The sequence below is a fragment of the Phodopus roborovskii genome, unplaced genomic scaffold (genome assembly GCF_943737965.1).
Source record: "Phodopus roborovskii unplaced genomic scaffold, PHOROB, whole genome shotgun sequence".
Classification (NCBI taxonomy): domain Eukaryota; kingdom Metazoa; phylum Chordata; class Mammalia; order Rodentia; family Cricetidae; genus Phodopus; species Phodopus roborovskii.
The window spans coordinates 7,880,825-7,897,919 of NW_026126541.1; the positions used below are offsets into that span (position 1 = coordinate 7,880,825).

Genomic DNA, 17,095 nt, shown 5'->3' on the forward strand with positions numbered 1-17,095 from the left:
GGAAAGGTTTAGCCACAGGAGCATGGTACATAGATAGATGTAGCTACCTAAGGAGGAGTTCGAGGGTACCCTCCATCATGGCAGGAAACAGGAGCATGAGGTGGCTGGTCACATGGCATCCACAGCTGGACGTCAGAGAGATGAACACTGGTGTTCAGCACATTTTCTCCTTTTTATTCAGTCTGGGACTCCGGCCGATGGGTCAGTCTACCTTAATAAACCTAACCCTGATCCTCCCTCATGCCCGTGAGCAGAAGTTAGTCTGCTGGCTGATGCTAGACCCTATGATGTTGATGTCATTAGCCATCACGCTCAGTTCTCTTGCTTGCTTTTGTTCTTATCCTAGAGTCCTGAGGATGAGAGTGACTTTGTGGTAGAAGGTAACCTGGCAGGGGCTTTAAAGTTGAGGTTCTGTAGCTGACTGCTCAGGTTCAAATCCTGCCTCTGCTATTTACTTTGTGCAAGTTACACGAACACTGTTCTCTGGCAGCCAGGGGGATTCTCAGTGGGAGGGGCCTGGTTTCGCTGGAGCCCCTTGGATTGGAGGAAGTGTTTCCTCTGATTGCCTGACAGAAAGGGAAGGGCCTGTGTGGGAGACTGATGCCACCAGGGAGGAGACACAGACAGGATGTTCAGAAAGAAACCAGTGTCTAATGAGAGACTTGTTAAAACAGAAAAGCAGTTCTACTTTCAGAAAAGTAACAGATACACAGATGTCAGAGGCAAGGGAGAGAGAAAGCTATCGGTGTTTACAAGATCTTACTGAGGAAAACAGTTTTGAGCCATTTCTCTGTACTTGCTCTGTTCCCCAAATCCAGCTAAAGGACATTAACCCTGTAGCCTTTAAGTAGCACTTCACAGTGTGTTCTAACTTGCTGTTGCCTTGCTTTTGAGGCAGGAGCTGGCTGTGTAACCCAGGCTGGCATTGAACTTGAGATGCTTTTGCCCTGTGTTGGATTGTAGGTGTGCTACCATGACTGGCTAGCTTTTAAAGTGACTTTGTACCTGTGCCTTTGGCTCCATGACTGAAGATACCACAAACCCTCCAACCTTTGCAGTACCTATAGGCTTTAGCGCACGCATGACCAGTTGAGGTCCAACTCTCACCTTTTCTCCCCCAGAGTGAGTACATTGCGCCCTGCGACTGTCGGAGGGCTTTTGTCTCTGGATTCGATGGCTCTGCAGGTGAGTCACTGAATTTTCTGTTTTACTTTGTCATTGTTCCCCTCTCAAAATAACTGAACTGTGTTTCAGCCTATGCTATAGAACCAAAGCTAAAATGCAAACTGGACATTCCCCAACTGAGCCTGTGCAGGATGGTGTGGGTTCCAGTTTCCCTGGCTCATCAAAGTCTCCTTTTGGCTCTGTTCTTTTCTGTGTCTTTGCTGTTTCAAACAAAGCAAAACGACCTTCTATGACAAGGAAGAACTTTGAGCTTTGTATTGCTTATGGCATACGCACAGAGTAGTATTGATTAAACTGAACATGGCTGCCTAGCTAGTGCCCTAATCATGAAATGTGAGTTTACTAGCTTCCTGGCTCTGGGAAGTTCTGAGTACTTCACTGTAGGAATCCCTGTTTTCAGTGGAGTTAGACAACAGCGGATGATGTTGAGTTCCCTTGATGTGAGGCCCTGCCTTTCCCAAAGCTGTTTCACCCTTGACTCTTTGGGTGCTTTCCCCTTGAGCAAGCTAGATGAGGCGGGCGCCCCTCTTAGCTTGTGGTTCGCCTCTGCTTCCTTTGGCTTAAGTGCTTGTGTTGGTTGGCACATTTGGGTTGGTTTTGGCTGTCACCTCTGCGGAAAGCTCCAAGACCTGCCAGGTCTGTGGGAACTAAGGATGAACAGAGGTGGGAGGCTTGGGCTTCCCTCTGGTGCCTGCCGAGTCACTGGGTACATAGACGACGGTCTAGGTTGCTGCTTCTGGGGGAGGCGGAGCAGCTCTTTGAGGGTGTCTATTGGAGCTGGAGAACCTTTCTCGTTGGTAGTGAGATTCGGCTGCACGGTCCCCTACTCTAGCTTTAACCCAGGCTGCACATGTGCAGAGAGAGAGAGCATCCTGGTAGTCCAGGCCTCGCGAGTGCCTCCTACAGAGTGTGACCTGCAGCCGCCGTGCATCATTCTCTCACCTGGAGGTTGTCTTGGAGTCTAGGACCCCTCTCCTCTGCCCCAGTGAGAGCAGGGGCCCCTCACCTTCCTGGTTACCCACTGCCGTGTTGTGTAGACTCTCAGGGGTGGTCAGAAACCTTTGTTTTCCCAAACCTCTGCTCTAGGCACAGCCATCATCACCGAAGAACATGCAGCCATGTGGACCGACGGGCGCTACTTCCTGCAAGCCGCCAAGCAGATGGACAACAATTGGACCCTCATGAAGATGGGTGGGTAGAAGCATAAACCAACCTACCTTCTGTAATCGGCCTGGTCTGGGTTGGCATGTAGGATCTTGAGGCACTTCAGGCATCTAGGATCTTGACATTTTTCCTGACATTTTTGGATCCTTTGAAAAGCCAAGGACAACCAAAAAGTAGTATGCCTCTGTATACACAGTGTTGTACACTTACTTTTGGACGATCCCAGGTTCATTTTGCTGCTAGGAAGCTGGCGTTGGGCTCCCCAAGCTTGGGCTGTCAGGTCTGGTAGCGCTGTGGGTTCAGAGCGGAAGGGTGAAGGGTGAACCCCGCCTGCCTGTTAAAGTGGGAGCGACCCAGCCGCACTCCCTCCCTCCCTCCTGCGCTTGCTTACCTGTCCTCAGGTGTGCGACTGTGCAGGGAGCTTCTGGAGGGCTTTTCACTGCCCACGAGTGACCCAGCCCCAAGGTTTGGCAAGCATCTGTCCGCTAGGAAATGTTGTGACTTCATCCTACAGAAGTTATACCAGGAGTTCCAAGAAAAACTTTGTTAGTAAAGTGGCTTATTTAGTGGTTTGTTAAAAAAAAAAAAAAAAGGAAAGAATCAAATAGCAAAATAAAATTTCATGCCAGCCTATAGTTTTTAAGACCTGTGAGTCATGAGTTTTATAAACCTTTGAGCTTCCGTCTGTCAGAAGTCAGCAGAGAGAATCGTCAGAATGCACAAACTTTTACTCTGAATAGATGAGCATGGTGCCAAGATGCCAGTTATTTATCAGAAATTGCATTGGCTTAAAAAAGTGTATCCCAAAGACACTGGCTTGGTAAAAGAAAAACTGACTTATTGAAATAATTCTAGCCCTTTTTGGAGGTTGTTTAGTTCCTTACCATAGTGTTGTAGAAGCGTGAGACTGTCCGCTGTTGTGGCTGGGAGTCCTAGGGCTGCAACAGGCTCCTGTGTTGTTCCTTTTGGAATCCTCAGAAAAAAATTCTTTGTGGCCAAGACTTGGGCTCAGCCCTTTCGTCAGAGGCTGGCTGTGGGCAGGGCAGGGGGCTTTGCTCTGTGATCTTGGCCTTGTAGGTGAAGAGAGGGCACTTAGTAGTTCTGTCCTCCTAGGTTTGAAGGATACACCAACTCAGGAGGACTGGCTGGTGAGTGTGCTTCCGGAAGGATCCAGGGTGGGTGTCGACCCTCTCATCATTCCCACAGGTGAGTGACTTGGTCCCTACCAGCCTTCTAGACTGTATGGTGATATTTTGTTTGAGCTTTAGCAAACAAAGCTTGCCTGAAGATCTCTCTAGTGGCTGGTTCCTTTACTTCTCTGACCATTCAGCATATCTGACTTTGGGTTTTGATTATTCCTGCTACAAGACTTCTTTGCATCCTCCTTGTTTGCTACTTGGATCTTGGGCCTTTGGGGTTCAATATGACTTGACATCACATTCAAGGCTCAGCTGGAAGACACTTCTAGAACAGAGGCAGGGAGGCCATGGCAGTGATGTTCTTCGTTCTGCATGCCTGGCACTGAGGGATGCCTTTCAGAGGGACTGGCCAAGGCTCTGCTGTTTGCCTTAGAAGAAGTAGGTTTTGTTTCATGGCTGGCCCTGTGTTTTTCTTCAGATTACTGGAAGAAGATGGCCAAGGTACTTCGAAGTGCTGGTCACCACCTCGTTCCTGTGAAGGAGAACCTTGTGGACAAAATCTGGACAGACCGGCCAGAGCGCCCCTGCAAGCCCCTCCTCACATTGGGCCTGGATTATACAGGTCAGAGCGATAGCTGCGACCCTGGGCCCTCTGGCTTGCCAAGCCATCTTGTCAAAGGTCATATTAAAGACCCTGTTGTTATGGAGTTGGTAGAGCGCATCGTATGTAGCCTTGTCTCCAGCACAGGCCTTTGACGTGAGCACAGGGTTGTGCCTCACCTGGAGGAGTGGGGCATTTGACGAGCCTGGGGCTGTACTGCCTGCCACGGTCCTTCCTAACCCCTTGCCGCTTACTTTGGCTGAGTCAGTCGGCTTTTGCATCGCTCCTCTGGGCATCTCTGTGGGGACTGGTGGGGAGACCTCAGCTTTTCTATGCTTGCCAACTACCACTCTTCTGGGTGTGGTCCTGGGAGCAGCATCTAGTGATGCTCCATGCTGGCATTTGTAGGGTTGTCTTGCATCATCACTGTCTTGTACCTTATGCTGTAGATGCTTACATGTGATTGTTTCCTTGGCCCATGACGGTGGATGAGATGGATATTCTGTGAACCTTTATAGGAGAGGGTGTGGCTCACCGAAGACACTGAAGGGTAGAGGAAGAAGGCTGGAGGTGGGACTGTAGGGGAGGGAGCCTTACAGTAGAGACAGGGAGGTGGATGGGGGCATCTGGAATTTAGGTCGATCGCCAGAGGGGTCCTGGGAATAAAGTATCACAGCTCAGACGCTGGGCCAAGTTTTAAACAGCATTCCTGGGCTGATTTTCAGAGCAGCCCTTGGTTGTGGGCAGCCCAGGCTCGCTTTCCTGTGTGACACCCTCATCGGGTGTGGTTTACTGGGGAGGGTGGGTACAGTCAGTGGTTCAGGGTCAGCATGGTTGAAACAGCCTCTGACCTATTACTGCAGGAGAAGGGACCCCAGATGTTGCTGCCAAAGTTTCTGTTTTGCAAACAGTTGCATACTTGCTATGGGAAGACACTGCCAGGTAGTAGGTATACCACGTAGGTATGCCCATGCTGTTCATAAATAGCTACTGATGAGCTAAGTTACAGATGGCTACCGTGGTGAGGTGACTTCCTCTGGTGCCGTATTGCACTCTGGGGAGTAGCAGGAAGGCTTTGGCTGTGCCTGACTGTGCAAGTGTGATTTGGAGGGGTTATTCATGGTGTGTCAGGCTGCAGCGGACTCTTGGGTCTTAGCACCAAGTCTCAGGGTCCAAGAAATCCAAGAAATGTAAAGTGGGTTTCACAGGCGAGTTCTCTCTGCCGGAGAGATTCATACGTATTCCTATATCTCAGTCAGTGTACGCAGTCAAACCAGCATTTAAACAGTAGTGCATTTAATTACTGCTGTGACTGTATGCGTTGCCTTGTAGATGCTAAGTCCAAAGAGGGCAGGGCCTGGGTCTGTTCAGAGCCATGACTGCCTTGAGCAGCAGGATCTCTGGTAGATGCCTTTGCCTGGCAAGTCTTGATGCTTCTCAGCCACTGAGGGATAAACATCGTACTGGCATGGCAGTCAGGGCTCACAACAGTCAAGGGACTTTGCAGAGTCATTCCTCTTCTGTGGGGACTGAATCTCAGCTGCCTGCCTTGCAGGTTGCATGTTTGCTGTAAGAGGAGGTGGTGTGGAAGTGTTTGACATTGGCCTTTTCACTTGGCCTCTGGCTTCACGGGATCACAGCTGCAGTCAAGCATATTTGTCTCTTGCAGGCATCTCCTGGAAGGAGAAGGTTGCAGACCTTCGGTTGAAAATGGCCGAGAGGAGCATTGTGTGGTTTGTGGTCACCGCCCTAGATGAGATTGCTTGTGAGTGTTACCTGATCTCTTCCGTGGGCCTCTGGGAATCGGTGTGTTTGTGCCACTCAGCTTCACATTGTCTCCAAACAAGAGAGCAGATGCCAGGTGCACAAAGGAGAAAGCATCACAATGAGCTGGGCAGGGGTCATAGACGTGCCAGAACAGTATACCACCAGGGGCTCACAGTGAGCCCATCTCTTAGGATGGTGGCTTCTCAGAGGAAGAGTATTTCTTCTGAACATTTTCCCTGTTGTTCTTTACACTTATGTAGTTTTCTAATATATTCACAGAAAGAACCTTCTAGTACAGTTTTTAACTCAGGAAACTCAAGAACTGAAAATTCTTCTCAAGGCCCTTTTCCTTAATCTTCAGGGCTTCCGCTCCTCCTGTCCCTCTGTAACCATTCAAAGCCTCTCATCTCCAGATTCTGAAGGGATCTGACTGAAGTGCTCCCTCCTGTGTTAATCCGACTGGATTTGATTCAGGGAAGTTTGAAACAGGCCGCTGTGTCGTGTCTCCCCACCTGAGGAAGAAAGCCCACTACATAACTCCCGGCCTCGTCAGTCAGTATCTCAGACTTTGTCAGATGTCAGTGATTGCTGTTGCTAATTAGGCCAGGATCAGAGGAAACACAACACAACACAACACACACACACACACACACACTCTCTCTCTCTCTCTCTCTTTCTCTCTCTCTCTCTCTCTCTCTCTCTCTTTCACCCTAGACTTTAAGAAAAACACATTCCTTCCTATTATGGAACCCTGAAAAGTGCAGAGGAAGTAGGAGAAAACCAAAATCACTCATAATCCTGTTACCTACGACAACCATTGTTGACATTTCTGTGTGTCCGTCATACAGCCTGGTGTTCTAAACGTGTCAATATGCTAGGAGCAAATAAATTGTAATTTTAAGTGTTAAAAATTTCACCAAATGGTTATATGACAATCTGCCTAACAGTTTCCATATAAAGGGCCTTTGGGCTATTTCCAGTTTCTCTGTAATTTATTACGGTACCTCCAAAAGGATCGTGGCTCATACACTTACGTCTTAGTTTTTGGTCATTTTTGTCTTCGTATTTCTGGTTAATTTTTAGGGCTAGTCTTGTGAGTTTAAGGGTAAGTATGTGTAGGACTTTGGACCCATCTGTCCTGTCACACCTCCGCAGCTCTGGGAACCTTTATTTCAAAAGAAGCCTGAAGCCCAGTGTGGTGGTGCATGGGGAGGCAGAGGCAAGTGAGCCTCTGGGAGTTAGAGGCCAGCCTGGTCTACATAGCTAGTTGCAGGCCAGCCAGGGCTACACAATGAGACCTTGTCTTCAAAAAATAAAAATTTAAAAGGAGTAAGCATGAGAGGCTAAAAAAAGTTGCCTTTCAACATTTGCTTTGAGAAATGATTATTTTAAAATAGAGGCAGCAACTTTTTGTACATGGCCCTTTTTGCTTTCTTATCTTTCCATGAGCAGGCAGGCATTATTGCTGGCAGCCAGGACTAGAGCTCTGCTGTGTGTGTGTGCTTGTTCATCAGGCTTCTCAAATGTCCTGTGACCTCATCAGACTCAAGTCCCTGGCTTGAGGCAGGTCCTCCACCCAGCCTGGTAACCACTCACTGCGGCTGATGACTTAGTGCTTTTCTTCTGCCTTTGACAGAAGCTCAGCATCCATAGGGCTTAGTGGAGGACCTTGTGTCCATCCTTTGGTCCATCTGTCCTCCCTCAGCACCCCCTTTTCAGTTTTCTGTTGTAGGTCATTTGCCTTGGAGTAGAGAGACTGCTTGTATCCCTCTTATATTTGATTTGGTGTGTGTGCGCGCCAGAGTTTGTGTGCAGCAGACCTTAGCTTGGCAGGTCCCCACAACTGGGTTAGCTGTTCCAACTCCTGAGGGACTCTGCTCATGTTTTTGTCCTGCTCCCTCCTCTGGCTTGCAGTGTGGCCAAGTAGGAGCAGTTCTGGCGCCATCAGGTGGCAGGCTCCAGCAGTTGCCGCTGAGCTGTGGAACCCTGTGCAAGGTCCTTCACCTTCTGGAGAGGTGTGGTGGGGCCGTTTGGCAAGAGCTGAATTCTAAGCAGAAACTCTTCCCTCCCCTACCTGCTGAGCTCCACCTGGGAGTTGGTCAGCTGACAGAAACCATTTTAAGAAAGTGCTTTCCTTTTCAGGGTTGTTCAATCTTCGAGGCTCAGACGTGGAGCACAATCCGGTGTTTTTCTCCTATGCGATCATAGGACTAGAGGCCATTATGTGAGTGTTCACTCCCCCTACGCTACCCCCACAGCCCTGAGGGGCCATCGTGTGAGTGTTCAGTCCTCCCACAATTGCCTCGCCCCACAGCTCTGAGGGGCCCAGGCTCCCTTTCTTTTCTTTTGTTTTCTCTTCTTTTCCTTTCTTTCTTTCTTTCTTTCTTTCTTTCTTTCTTTCTTTCTTTCTTTTTTTTTTTTTTTTCAGACAGGGTTTCTCTGTATTGCTTTGGAACCTGACCTGGAACTGGCTCTGTAGATCAGAGCTGGCTTCGAACTCACAGAGATCCCCCTGCCTCTGCCTCCTGAGTGCTGGGATTAACACCCGGCCTAGGTTCCCCTTTCTAGTCCTCACACTACTATTATGTTAGGGTAATTCCTTTCTCTGGGACTTCCCCCTGCATTCTTGCCTTCCTTAATAGGTGTTTATTTTTATTCTGCCTTCCCTCTAAACCTCCAAATTTCTCAAAATCTACAGAAGTTTTTATAGGAACAGGGGGCTGAGAAATAAGTAGCTGAGACCATGAGGACATGAGGTTCTTTAAGAGGTTCCTCTTGCACAATCTAGTGCAGGTCACATTTGATCTCAGGTCTTCTGGAAGGCAGTGCAGAAGGAACTGAGTAAGCTGTGCTGTATAATCTCGACCCCAGGCATTTTAAAGGTCAGCAGTGATACAGGAGCCCCCTGTACTTGCTCTGCTGACTTGCCAGTTTTATCACTTTGGAGCATCGCTTCTGGCTTCCTGTCATTGTTTTTCTATTGTATGGGGTTCTAGTTCTCTTCTCTTGTGATAAAACACTGAGCAGACATTACTTAGGGGAGGAAAGGACTTATTTGACTTAATGCTTCCATGCCACAGCCCATCATTGAGGGGAGTCAGGGCAGGAATTCAAGAAGGAGCTTGAGGTAGGCTCTTGTTTAGCTGGCTTTCTTATACTGCACAGGACCACCTGCCCAGGGAATGTTGCCACCTGCAATGGGCTGGGCTCTCCTGTATCCACTGAAAACCAAGATATTCCCCCAGAGTCTTGCCCACCAGCCAGTCTTTCGGGACAGTCCTTCAGCCCAGATGCACTTCTCAGACAGTGGTAGGCTGTGTCCAGTCAACAGCCAAAACTAAGTGGGACAGGGCTAGGCATGCTGGCACACATCTTTAATTCCAGTTCTCAGGAGGCAGAGGCAGGCAAATCTCTGAGTTTGAGGTCATCCTCGTCTACATATTTCCAGGACAGTCCAGACAACAAAGTGAGACCCTGTCCCAGAAAAAACTCCACCCACCAACCAACTAACCAGCAGCAACAATAACAAACAATAAAACAGTACTTAAATTCTTTTTTTTTTTCTTATTTAGAATAGTGGGTTTCATCATAACTTTTAAAACTTACTTATCATTGTACCTTGCTCATATTTGGGCATCCCGTTGGGCAAACTGTGTTAAGTGCTAATGTGAATGGCAAGAGTCTTGGGTTATAGTTGGGAAGCTGAGCTCATTTCCCGGAAGGATTCAGGCACGTTTATAAATGGGCGCCAGCCCATTAGGAGTGGGAATGAGTACATGTGAAGAGCCTAGCTTAGACTTACAAGAGGGGATGGTTGGAGAAGATCACATTGCATCAAAAATGAAGGATAGATGAGCTGTGTTGGTGAATGGTGGGTGAGGAGGAGTGGACTACATGATACGCACAGGGAGTGGTATTCTCAGAGGCATGGGCGGGCAGGAGAGCAGTTTCTGGGGAACCTGGAGTGGTTCAGTTGGTCCAGCATAAAGTTAGACCCGAGGATGCGCAGGGAGCAGCAGTGAAAGGGCTGTAGGGCAAACTTAGGACAGTGGGGAGTTATTCAGTGACCTGTTCAGCCGCTGCCATAAAACGCGATTGCTGAAAAATAGGACAAATACGGCAGGAATTTGGAGGCTGAGGGGCTGTTGTGGCCCATGTCTGGGTGTGATGGCCAAGGCTGCTGACAGCTGCGCAGAGGTGATGGGGATGTGGCTGGAGGTCTTGGGATGTTGATGGAGGTGGGGGCGGGGGTGCAGAGAAGGGGCACCAAGGACAGTGGGCCGTGCTGGCCTAGAGAATTGGATGCATGGGGAGAGTTTACAGGGACAGGAAGTGCAGTGGGAGGGCAGCAAAGGGGAGAAGCTGTGTGGCTTTGAGTGCGGAGGTGTGAGCCTTGTGTGTGTGCCTACTCATGTGCTTGTCCTTTTCTGTGACCCACCCCTGGCCCTGCAGGCTCTTTATTGATGGGGACCGCATTGATACCCCCGCTGTGAAACAGCACCTGCTCCTTGACTTGGGCCTGGAGGCAGAGTATAAAATCCAGGTGCTTCCTTACAAGTCTATCCTGAGTGAGCTCAAGACCCTGTGCTCTGACCTCTCCCCAAGGGAGAAAGTGTGGGTCAGTGACAAAGCCAGCTATGCTGTGAGCGAGGCCATCCCCAAGGTAAGTAGCGTCACTCTGGCCTGTCTGAACATGGCTGGCCCCTTGGCTGTTCTGATGTCATGTACGGCTGGATAGAGGCATGGGCTCTGAGCTGTGGTCTTTGGACGAGGCCAGAACTAGAGCCTGGAGTGGAGGCTCTGTAAACTCTTCAGGTCATGCCTTCCAGGTGTGGCATGGGAGACGACCTTGGATGACACACATTAGTGCTTAGGCGTATGTAAATATGTCTGTTTTAGCAGCAGTTCCTGTAACTGAGGAAAAGCTGTCAGTAGTGTCTGAGGCGGAGCTGTTGTGAAAACTCTTTCAGATAAAGTACAGACCGAGTAAGGTGAGCAGGTGGCCAGTGGCCCTGGTGAAGGCAGCACAGGAACCTGAATCTTGCTTTCCCTGTTCCCTGAGGCGTGTGTGAGGAGGGCGGCATGCGGAGATTGTGCACACTTTGAGAAGCTCTGTGCAAGTGTCGTGTGCTGAGTGCCTTCGCAGCCACCCAGTCACACAGGGCGAGGCAGCAGCTGAGAGTAATCACAGGGACAAGCAGGGAGAGAGCAGGAGTCCTTTTGCAGATCCTTTGCCGCCCCCTCCCCTCAAGTTCCTTTTCCCAGCAAGAGAGCTGTTTTGGTTAGTTCTGAGAGGACAGTGAGCTGCAGGCTTGGAAAACAGCTCTCCTGGGACAGACGGGCAGCTGCAAAGAGTGAGGGGTACAGGAAGATACCTCATTTGATGTGTTTAACTTATTTTGGGTGAGCTCAAGCTGTGTTAAACATGCTCAGGGCATCCACCTAAGTGGCAGGACTCCAGGCTCCGGGGACAGCTTCTGGGTCCCGACTGGGAGCTCTTCAAGTGGTTTGCCCCAGAGTGTGTTTTCCTGGCTTTGGGTAAACTTCTCATCTTCCTGTGCCTTGCCCAGGATCATCGCTGCTGCATGCCGTACACGCCCATCTGCATTGCCAAAGCTGTGAAGAACTCAGCTGAGTCGGAAGGCATGAGGCGGGCTCACGTGAGTAGAGCAGCTGCTGTGGGAAATGGGATGGGAGGTGACCAGAAGGGTCCTGCTCCCTCTTCGTCTGTGTGGCCCCGGGCCTGGCACGAGTTCAGAATCTCACTGAGCCTAAATCCTTCTGGTGTTCCAGAGTCAGTGGGAGAATGAAATAAACCGGGAGGGCTGTGATTTTGAGGTCAGTATCAGGTAATGCGGTGGGTCCTGTCTCAAAAACCAAAAAAAAAAAAAAAAAAAAAAAAAAAAAAACGATAAAATTGGATGTGTTAAATTCTTATGAAGTATAACACAAAATACAAAGAAAGGAGACCGAAGAGATGGCTAAGAGCATTGACTGCTCATGTGGGGGACTCAGGTTTGATTCCCAGTACCTATCTGCAAGCTGTCTCAAAACTATCAGTATTACCAGTGGATCCAACACCTTCTGTTCAACCCTTTGGACAGTAGGCATGCATGGTGTATAGCCACACATAGCCATACATGCAGGCAAAATAGCCATACATGTTCAACACACACACACACACACACACACACACACACACAGAGAGAGAGAGAGAGAGAGAGAGAGAGAGAGAGAGGCATTGATGATGATGTGTGTAGAGGGTGATGAGGCTGTGGTATAATGAGAAAGAAAAAGGAAGAACAGATTGTGTTAAGGCAGACGAGGCAAGCAAGACCTGAGGATGAGAGAGGCTGACTTAGCCCATCGTTCCTGGCCCATGTAGGGTGGGACTCACTGGTTAGAGGAGCTGCCTATGCTTAGGTCGGGCCACTCCTGACCATGCTCACTCCTCACTGATTTTCCTCAGTTGATGAGTAGCTGGGCTGCCCTTTTCCTTCCGGGTAATGGGAGGGGCTACAGAGGGCTTCCAGGAACAATCCCCATGGCTCTGGGCTGCAGTCCTGGGAGGGTGGCCACAGGACCAGGCTCTGAGTCTGATCACCTGACTCTGTTGTTTGTACAGATTAAGGATGCTGTTGCCCTCTGTGAACTCTTCAACTGGCTGGAGAAAGAGGTTGGTTCTTATCCTTGCTGAGCAAGTGGCTGTAGAACACTTCCAGATAGCAACACTCCTTGATACAACTGGATATAACCGTGGCCTCCCCCGCTCTTGTGGCCTAAGGCTTTATTTGGTTTCAGTCTTCTCTTTGGCCCTGTGTTCTGTAACTTTGTGCATACATACATACATTGATACAGTTCTGTGAGAAGGAAAGAAACTGCATCCCCGTGGCTCCTTTGTGGTAGAGTGATAATTGCGTGGAATTGCATTGGGAGGAAAAGTGACCCTTCCCGAGTTACAGGCCAGCCGGTTATACTGGGAGTAAGCTGTCTTGCTGTGTGCGTTTTGAACCTTAAGCCATGAAACTTTTCATGTTACATTGACCCTTGGCCATTAATTTCTTGCCCAACCATACCTGGATTTGACAGAAGTGTCTTTGTGTAGTTATTAAAGAAAACCACTCTCCAGTTAAACAACTAGAATTGGAAAAAGGGGATTATACTAATTTCTTCTACTCTGACCATTTTCTTCTCCATACTTATAGCTGTTCATCTTTGTAAATCACGTTTGTTTTTCTTGTAGTATACAGATAGGCCTTTGTGTTTTGTTTGTTTTACTCTTAAGGGCATGTAATGTGAGCATTGTCTGTGTGCTTTGCTGTCTTAAGGGGAAAAAAAAATATCCAGGTGGTGACTGCATTGCATCCAATGGCCAGGTTGGTTTGCTTACGTGGCCTTCATGATTTGATTGTTATAACCTATAATATCTTTGCACTCAACCTTTTTATTCTTCTAGGGTAATTGGTTTTAGGATAGGTGCTTAGTAGGAGATGCTTTTGAAGTTTTAAACTTAGATGCATTGTATTTTGGGAGATTTGGGGACATAGTGCCGTGACGAAGCAGTCCAGGGAAAAGTTGTGACTAGAAACCCTTTATTTCAGATAGCTTTGTTGGGAGCCTGCCAGAGTTCCTTCCTTGTTAGAGAGGAGGCACAATGTATCCTGAAGTGTGGGCCTTTGGGCTGTAGGAATTGAGGAAAAGCCAAGCATCCAGGGCATGCCCTCACATAGCTGAAGCACGCGGCTCCCTCAGTGACGATTCATAAGCACGTTTTCTTGTAGGTTCCCAAAGGTGGTGTAACTGAGATCTCAGCTGCTGACAAAGCGGAGGAATTTAGAAGGTGAGTGTTTGTGGAGACCTGTGCACTGAGGGCAGATTTCTTGGCCAGCATAATGATTTCCAGCTTAGTGAGAGCCTTGAGCTACCCTGCTGTCTCTGTTCCAGGCAACAGGCTGACTTCGTGGACCTGAGCTTCCCCACCATCTCCAGTACGGGACCCAACGGCGCCATCATTCACTACGCGTAAGGCATGCAGAGGAGCACAGGCCTGGCAGCTTTCCCAGAGGCTTCCTGCCCACAGCTCTGTCTGTGGAGACCGAAGCAGGGAGATATGATCCCAGAGGCCTTGTTTCCTGAGTCCTCAAGCTTCTGCCTTTTAGGAGTTTCCTCTTACTTGTTTGTCGTTATTATTGGTCCCCTGCTTCAGCCTGAGATGACAGGAGTGAGCTACCTCACCTAACCACACTTCCATTCTGAGGCTCAGACACTGTCTCTGTGACCCTTGAGTCTTGACTGAATTCTGGAGTTTTCTTTCCTGGTAGCAGCAGGCTTCTTGATGTTCTGGTCTGTCCCGTGTGAGCACCACTGCGAGCATCCACAAGTGCACTGCTGGAGGTGGGGTGGCCTCCTATGGGCGGAGAGATGCTGATGCTGGCCTTGAAGCAGCATCCCCGCTCCTTCCTTCCTTCCTTCCTTCCTTCCTTCCTTCCTTCCCTCCCTCCCTCCCTCCCTCCCTCCCTCCCTCCCTCCTTCCTTCCTTCCTTCCTTCCTTCCTTTCTTTCTCCTTTTCCTTTTTACTACATGATCTGTGAGGGTCCTTGGACCCGCAGGGCTGAGTGTCCCTGTACTCTGAGACAAGGGGCATTGTTGACTCGGAATGTGAGCCCGGCTGGTGAGGTAGGATGAGCTTTCCCAGCGCAGTGCTTTCGTTCCCTGTCGGGCATTTGGCACCTGCCCTTTGTTTTCTGTGGGCACTAAAGGGAAAGGCACTCAGTCCGTGTCTGGGCTACAGATGGCTTAGACTTTTCTCTCTTTTAAGTGATTGCTTTTAGAGCTGTCAGTCTTGGGGCAGTTTTCAAAGCTGTGTGACAGACATGACCTCTGTTCTCTCAGGAACTCCCCTGTCCAACGTACAGATACCAAAGGGATTGCACTCTGCCTCGGATGCTGAGTTTCATGGTGGAGCAGTAAGAATTTCAGAGCCATTCGCCGCTCTTTCAGTGTTTCATTGCAGGCTGTTAGAAGTCTGCTTAGAGGCTGGGACCAGGTCTGAGTGTCTTGTTATTTCCCGAGAGGGATTGGTGCCTGCAGAGTATGAACTTAGTATGTTGTCTTCCCATTGGGCATTTTCCAGCATGGTGGTACTGTCCTAGAATATGGGATGGTGAAGGTGGGTCACTTTTCACAAAGAACCTCCGGATCTTTGAAGAGGTCTCCACCCAATAGAAGTTTCCCCAGGCTCTCCTTTCTCTGCAGGGGAAGGTAGGATCTCTTAGCACAGAGAGTCTTGGGCAGGATCTGGAGCCCAAGACTAGTGAGCCTATCATGGACCTTGGTTGTTTGTTTCTCATCCCTGGAACCCAAGCTTAGACTGATAGCTTCTTCTGTGAGGTTTTAATGTTGTCTGTTGTTTGAGGTGGGGCCTCACTGTGTAGCTCAGGCTTGTATTATTTGTGGCCCTCCTGCCTCGCCTTCTGAGGATTGCAGCCACACTGGGCTCTATTGATTATCCTTTTAAAGTCACCTCTCAAGCACTTCGTGTTCTAGACACAAGTACAATCGTTCCTTCCTCTGTTCCTCTTCCTTAGGTGGAAAGCTAGGCCGTAGAGTCTCTTGAGTGCCTCTACAGAGCAAGTTCTGAGACAGCCAGGGCTACACAGGAACCCTTTGGTCTTGAAACACGCACGCACGCATGCACAGAGCACAGAAGAGTAGCTTACAGTATTCATGCTCTCTCAGATTTACCAAGTGATGACATTTTTGGAATAACTTATTTTTTTGGTTAACTTTGTTAGGCCGGTCCCCGAGACGAATAGGACCCTGTCCCTGGATGAGGTGTACCTCATTGACTCGGGTGCTCAGTACAAGTAAGTAAACCAGGGCTGCTGGAGAACTTGAGACCGAATTCAAGGCCAAAGTTTGAGGAGGTGGACAAGCCGCGCTCTCACTGAGCGCACCCAGCTGCTCATCCATCCCTCGCTGGCTGCTGATGGACGGTCTCTGTCTTGTTCTCATTGGAAAAGCCCAGTGTGTTTGCTCCTATGAAGGGTGGTGGACTTGTGTGGTCCTTGGCTATCAACTGGTAAATTATGAAATAAACAACTGAAGGAAAGTGAGCTTTGGGAATGTGTGTGAAGCTCTGCTCCATCCCGGCTCCTGCTTGTAGCGGCCACCTTGGGGCCTCAGGAAGGAAGGGCTAATTTTGAAAGTATGGACATGAAGTGAGAATCTGCCTCTCCACGCCTGAACATGTCTTGCCACTTTTATAGCTCTTCCCATTGCATTTTTTTTTCTCAGAAGAATGCTGAACTTTGCTTGCATCTCATTGCCCAATCCTGAGAGGAGCCAGAGTAGATACTGTGCATTGTGTGTACTGAAAGGTCCCCTTCCCCACTGCAGCTGGAAGCCAGTTATTATATGCGCCCAGCCAGTGCCTTGGGATACATGGGGGTGGATCACTTGGTCATAGCATAAATTCCTGTTTCTTCTGAATTTTATGGGAAGATTCTGGAAATTATATTTTTGGTGTGATTAATGTGAACTACTGTGTGTTAAGAGATGACTCTGGGAGGTTTTATGGTCCCAGTTCAATAATCCCTTTGCTCTCCAGCAGCAGGAAATGGATTTTGGCTTTTTTGCTACAAGTACTTGCAACAAGCCTCTGAGTACTTGGTCTCTGCCCTCCTAGTCATAACCAGTGATGGCTGTCTCATGGAGGACCTCACTGTATGACCAAGAATAGTGTGTGTCAGGGCCCAATCAATTCTTACTGTCAAGCCAATTTTGCATTCACACCTTGTCTAATTTTTTATAGCAATTTTATTGAGATGTAATTCACTCACTCATAGAATAACATGAGTTTTTTATGTATATGTAAAGCTGTACAGCCATTGCCATCATCAGTTCATGTATGAGTGTTTATTCACTCATACATGCAGTTGGTTCTCTTGGGGCCTGTCTAGGAGTCTGGCTGATGGCTCAAATGGTACCTGCTTAACCTTTCAGGCAAAGCCGTTTCCCAAAGTGGGTGTTTCCTGTGCTGTTCCCACCAGCGCTGTATAGTTTCTCCACACACCCATCTGTTTCATGGGTGAGAAAAGGTTACTTTGACTGGAAAAACTTTTTTTTCTACCTTTGAAAGGGATGGAACCACAGATGTGACGCGGACCATGCACTTTGGGACCCCGACAGCCTATGAGAAGGTAATGTATGCGATGCAGAATCCTAGGCCCTCTGCCTT

At 48.9% G+C, this 17,095-nt stretch overlaps 1 protein-coding gene across 2 annotated transcripts in view; it reads left to right on the plus strand.

Moving 5' to 3' along the window:
- Window positions 1–17,095, plus strand: part of Xpnpep1 (X-prolyl aminopeptidase 1) — a 50,454-nt gene that overhangs the window by 24,755 nt on the left and 8,604 nt on the right. For both annotated transcript variants that reach the window (XM_051199612.1, XM_051199611.1), the window contains 13 exons: window positions 1,122–1,185; window positions 2,272–2,376; window positions 3,463–3,555; window positions 3,967–4,110; window positions 5,759–5,854; window positions 7,999–8,080; window positions 10,309–10,519; window positions 11,427–11,516; window positions 12,482–12,532; window positions 13,638–13,696; window positions 13,801–13,878; window positions 15,651–15,722; window positions 16,997–17,057. In XM_051199612.1, the coding sequence (XP_051055569.1) occupies window positions 1,122–1,185; window positions 2,272–2,376; window positions 3,463–3,555; window positions 3,967–4,110; window positions 5,759–5,854; window positions 7,999–8,080; window positions 10,309–10,519; window positions 11,427–11,516; window positions 12,482–12,532; window positions 13,638–13,696; window positions 13,801–13,878; window positions 15,651–15,722; window positions 16,997–17,057 (1,206 nt within the window). The remainder of the gene's footprint in view (window positions 1–1,121; window positions 1,186–2,271; window positions 2,377–3,462; window positions 3,556–3,966; window positions 4,111–5,758; window positions 5,855–7,998; window positions 8,081–10,308; window positions 10,520–11,426; window positions 11,517–12,481; window positions 12,533–13,637; window positions 13,697–13,800; window positions 13,879–15,650; window positions 15,723–16,996; window positions 17,058–17,095) is intronic.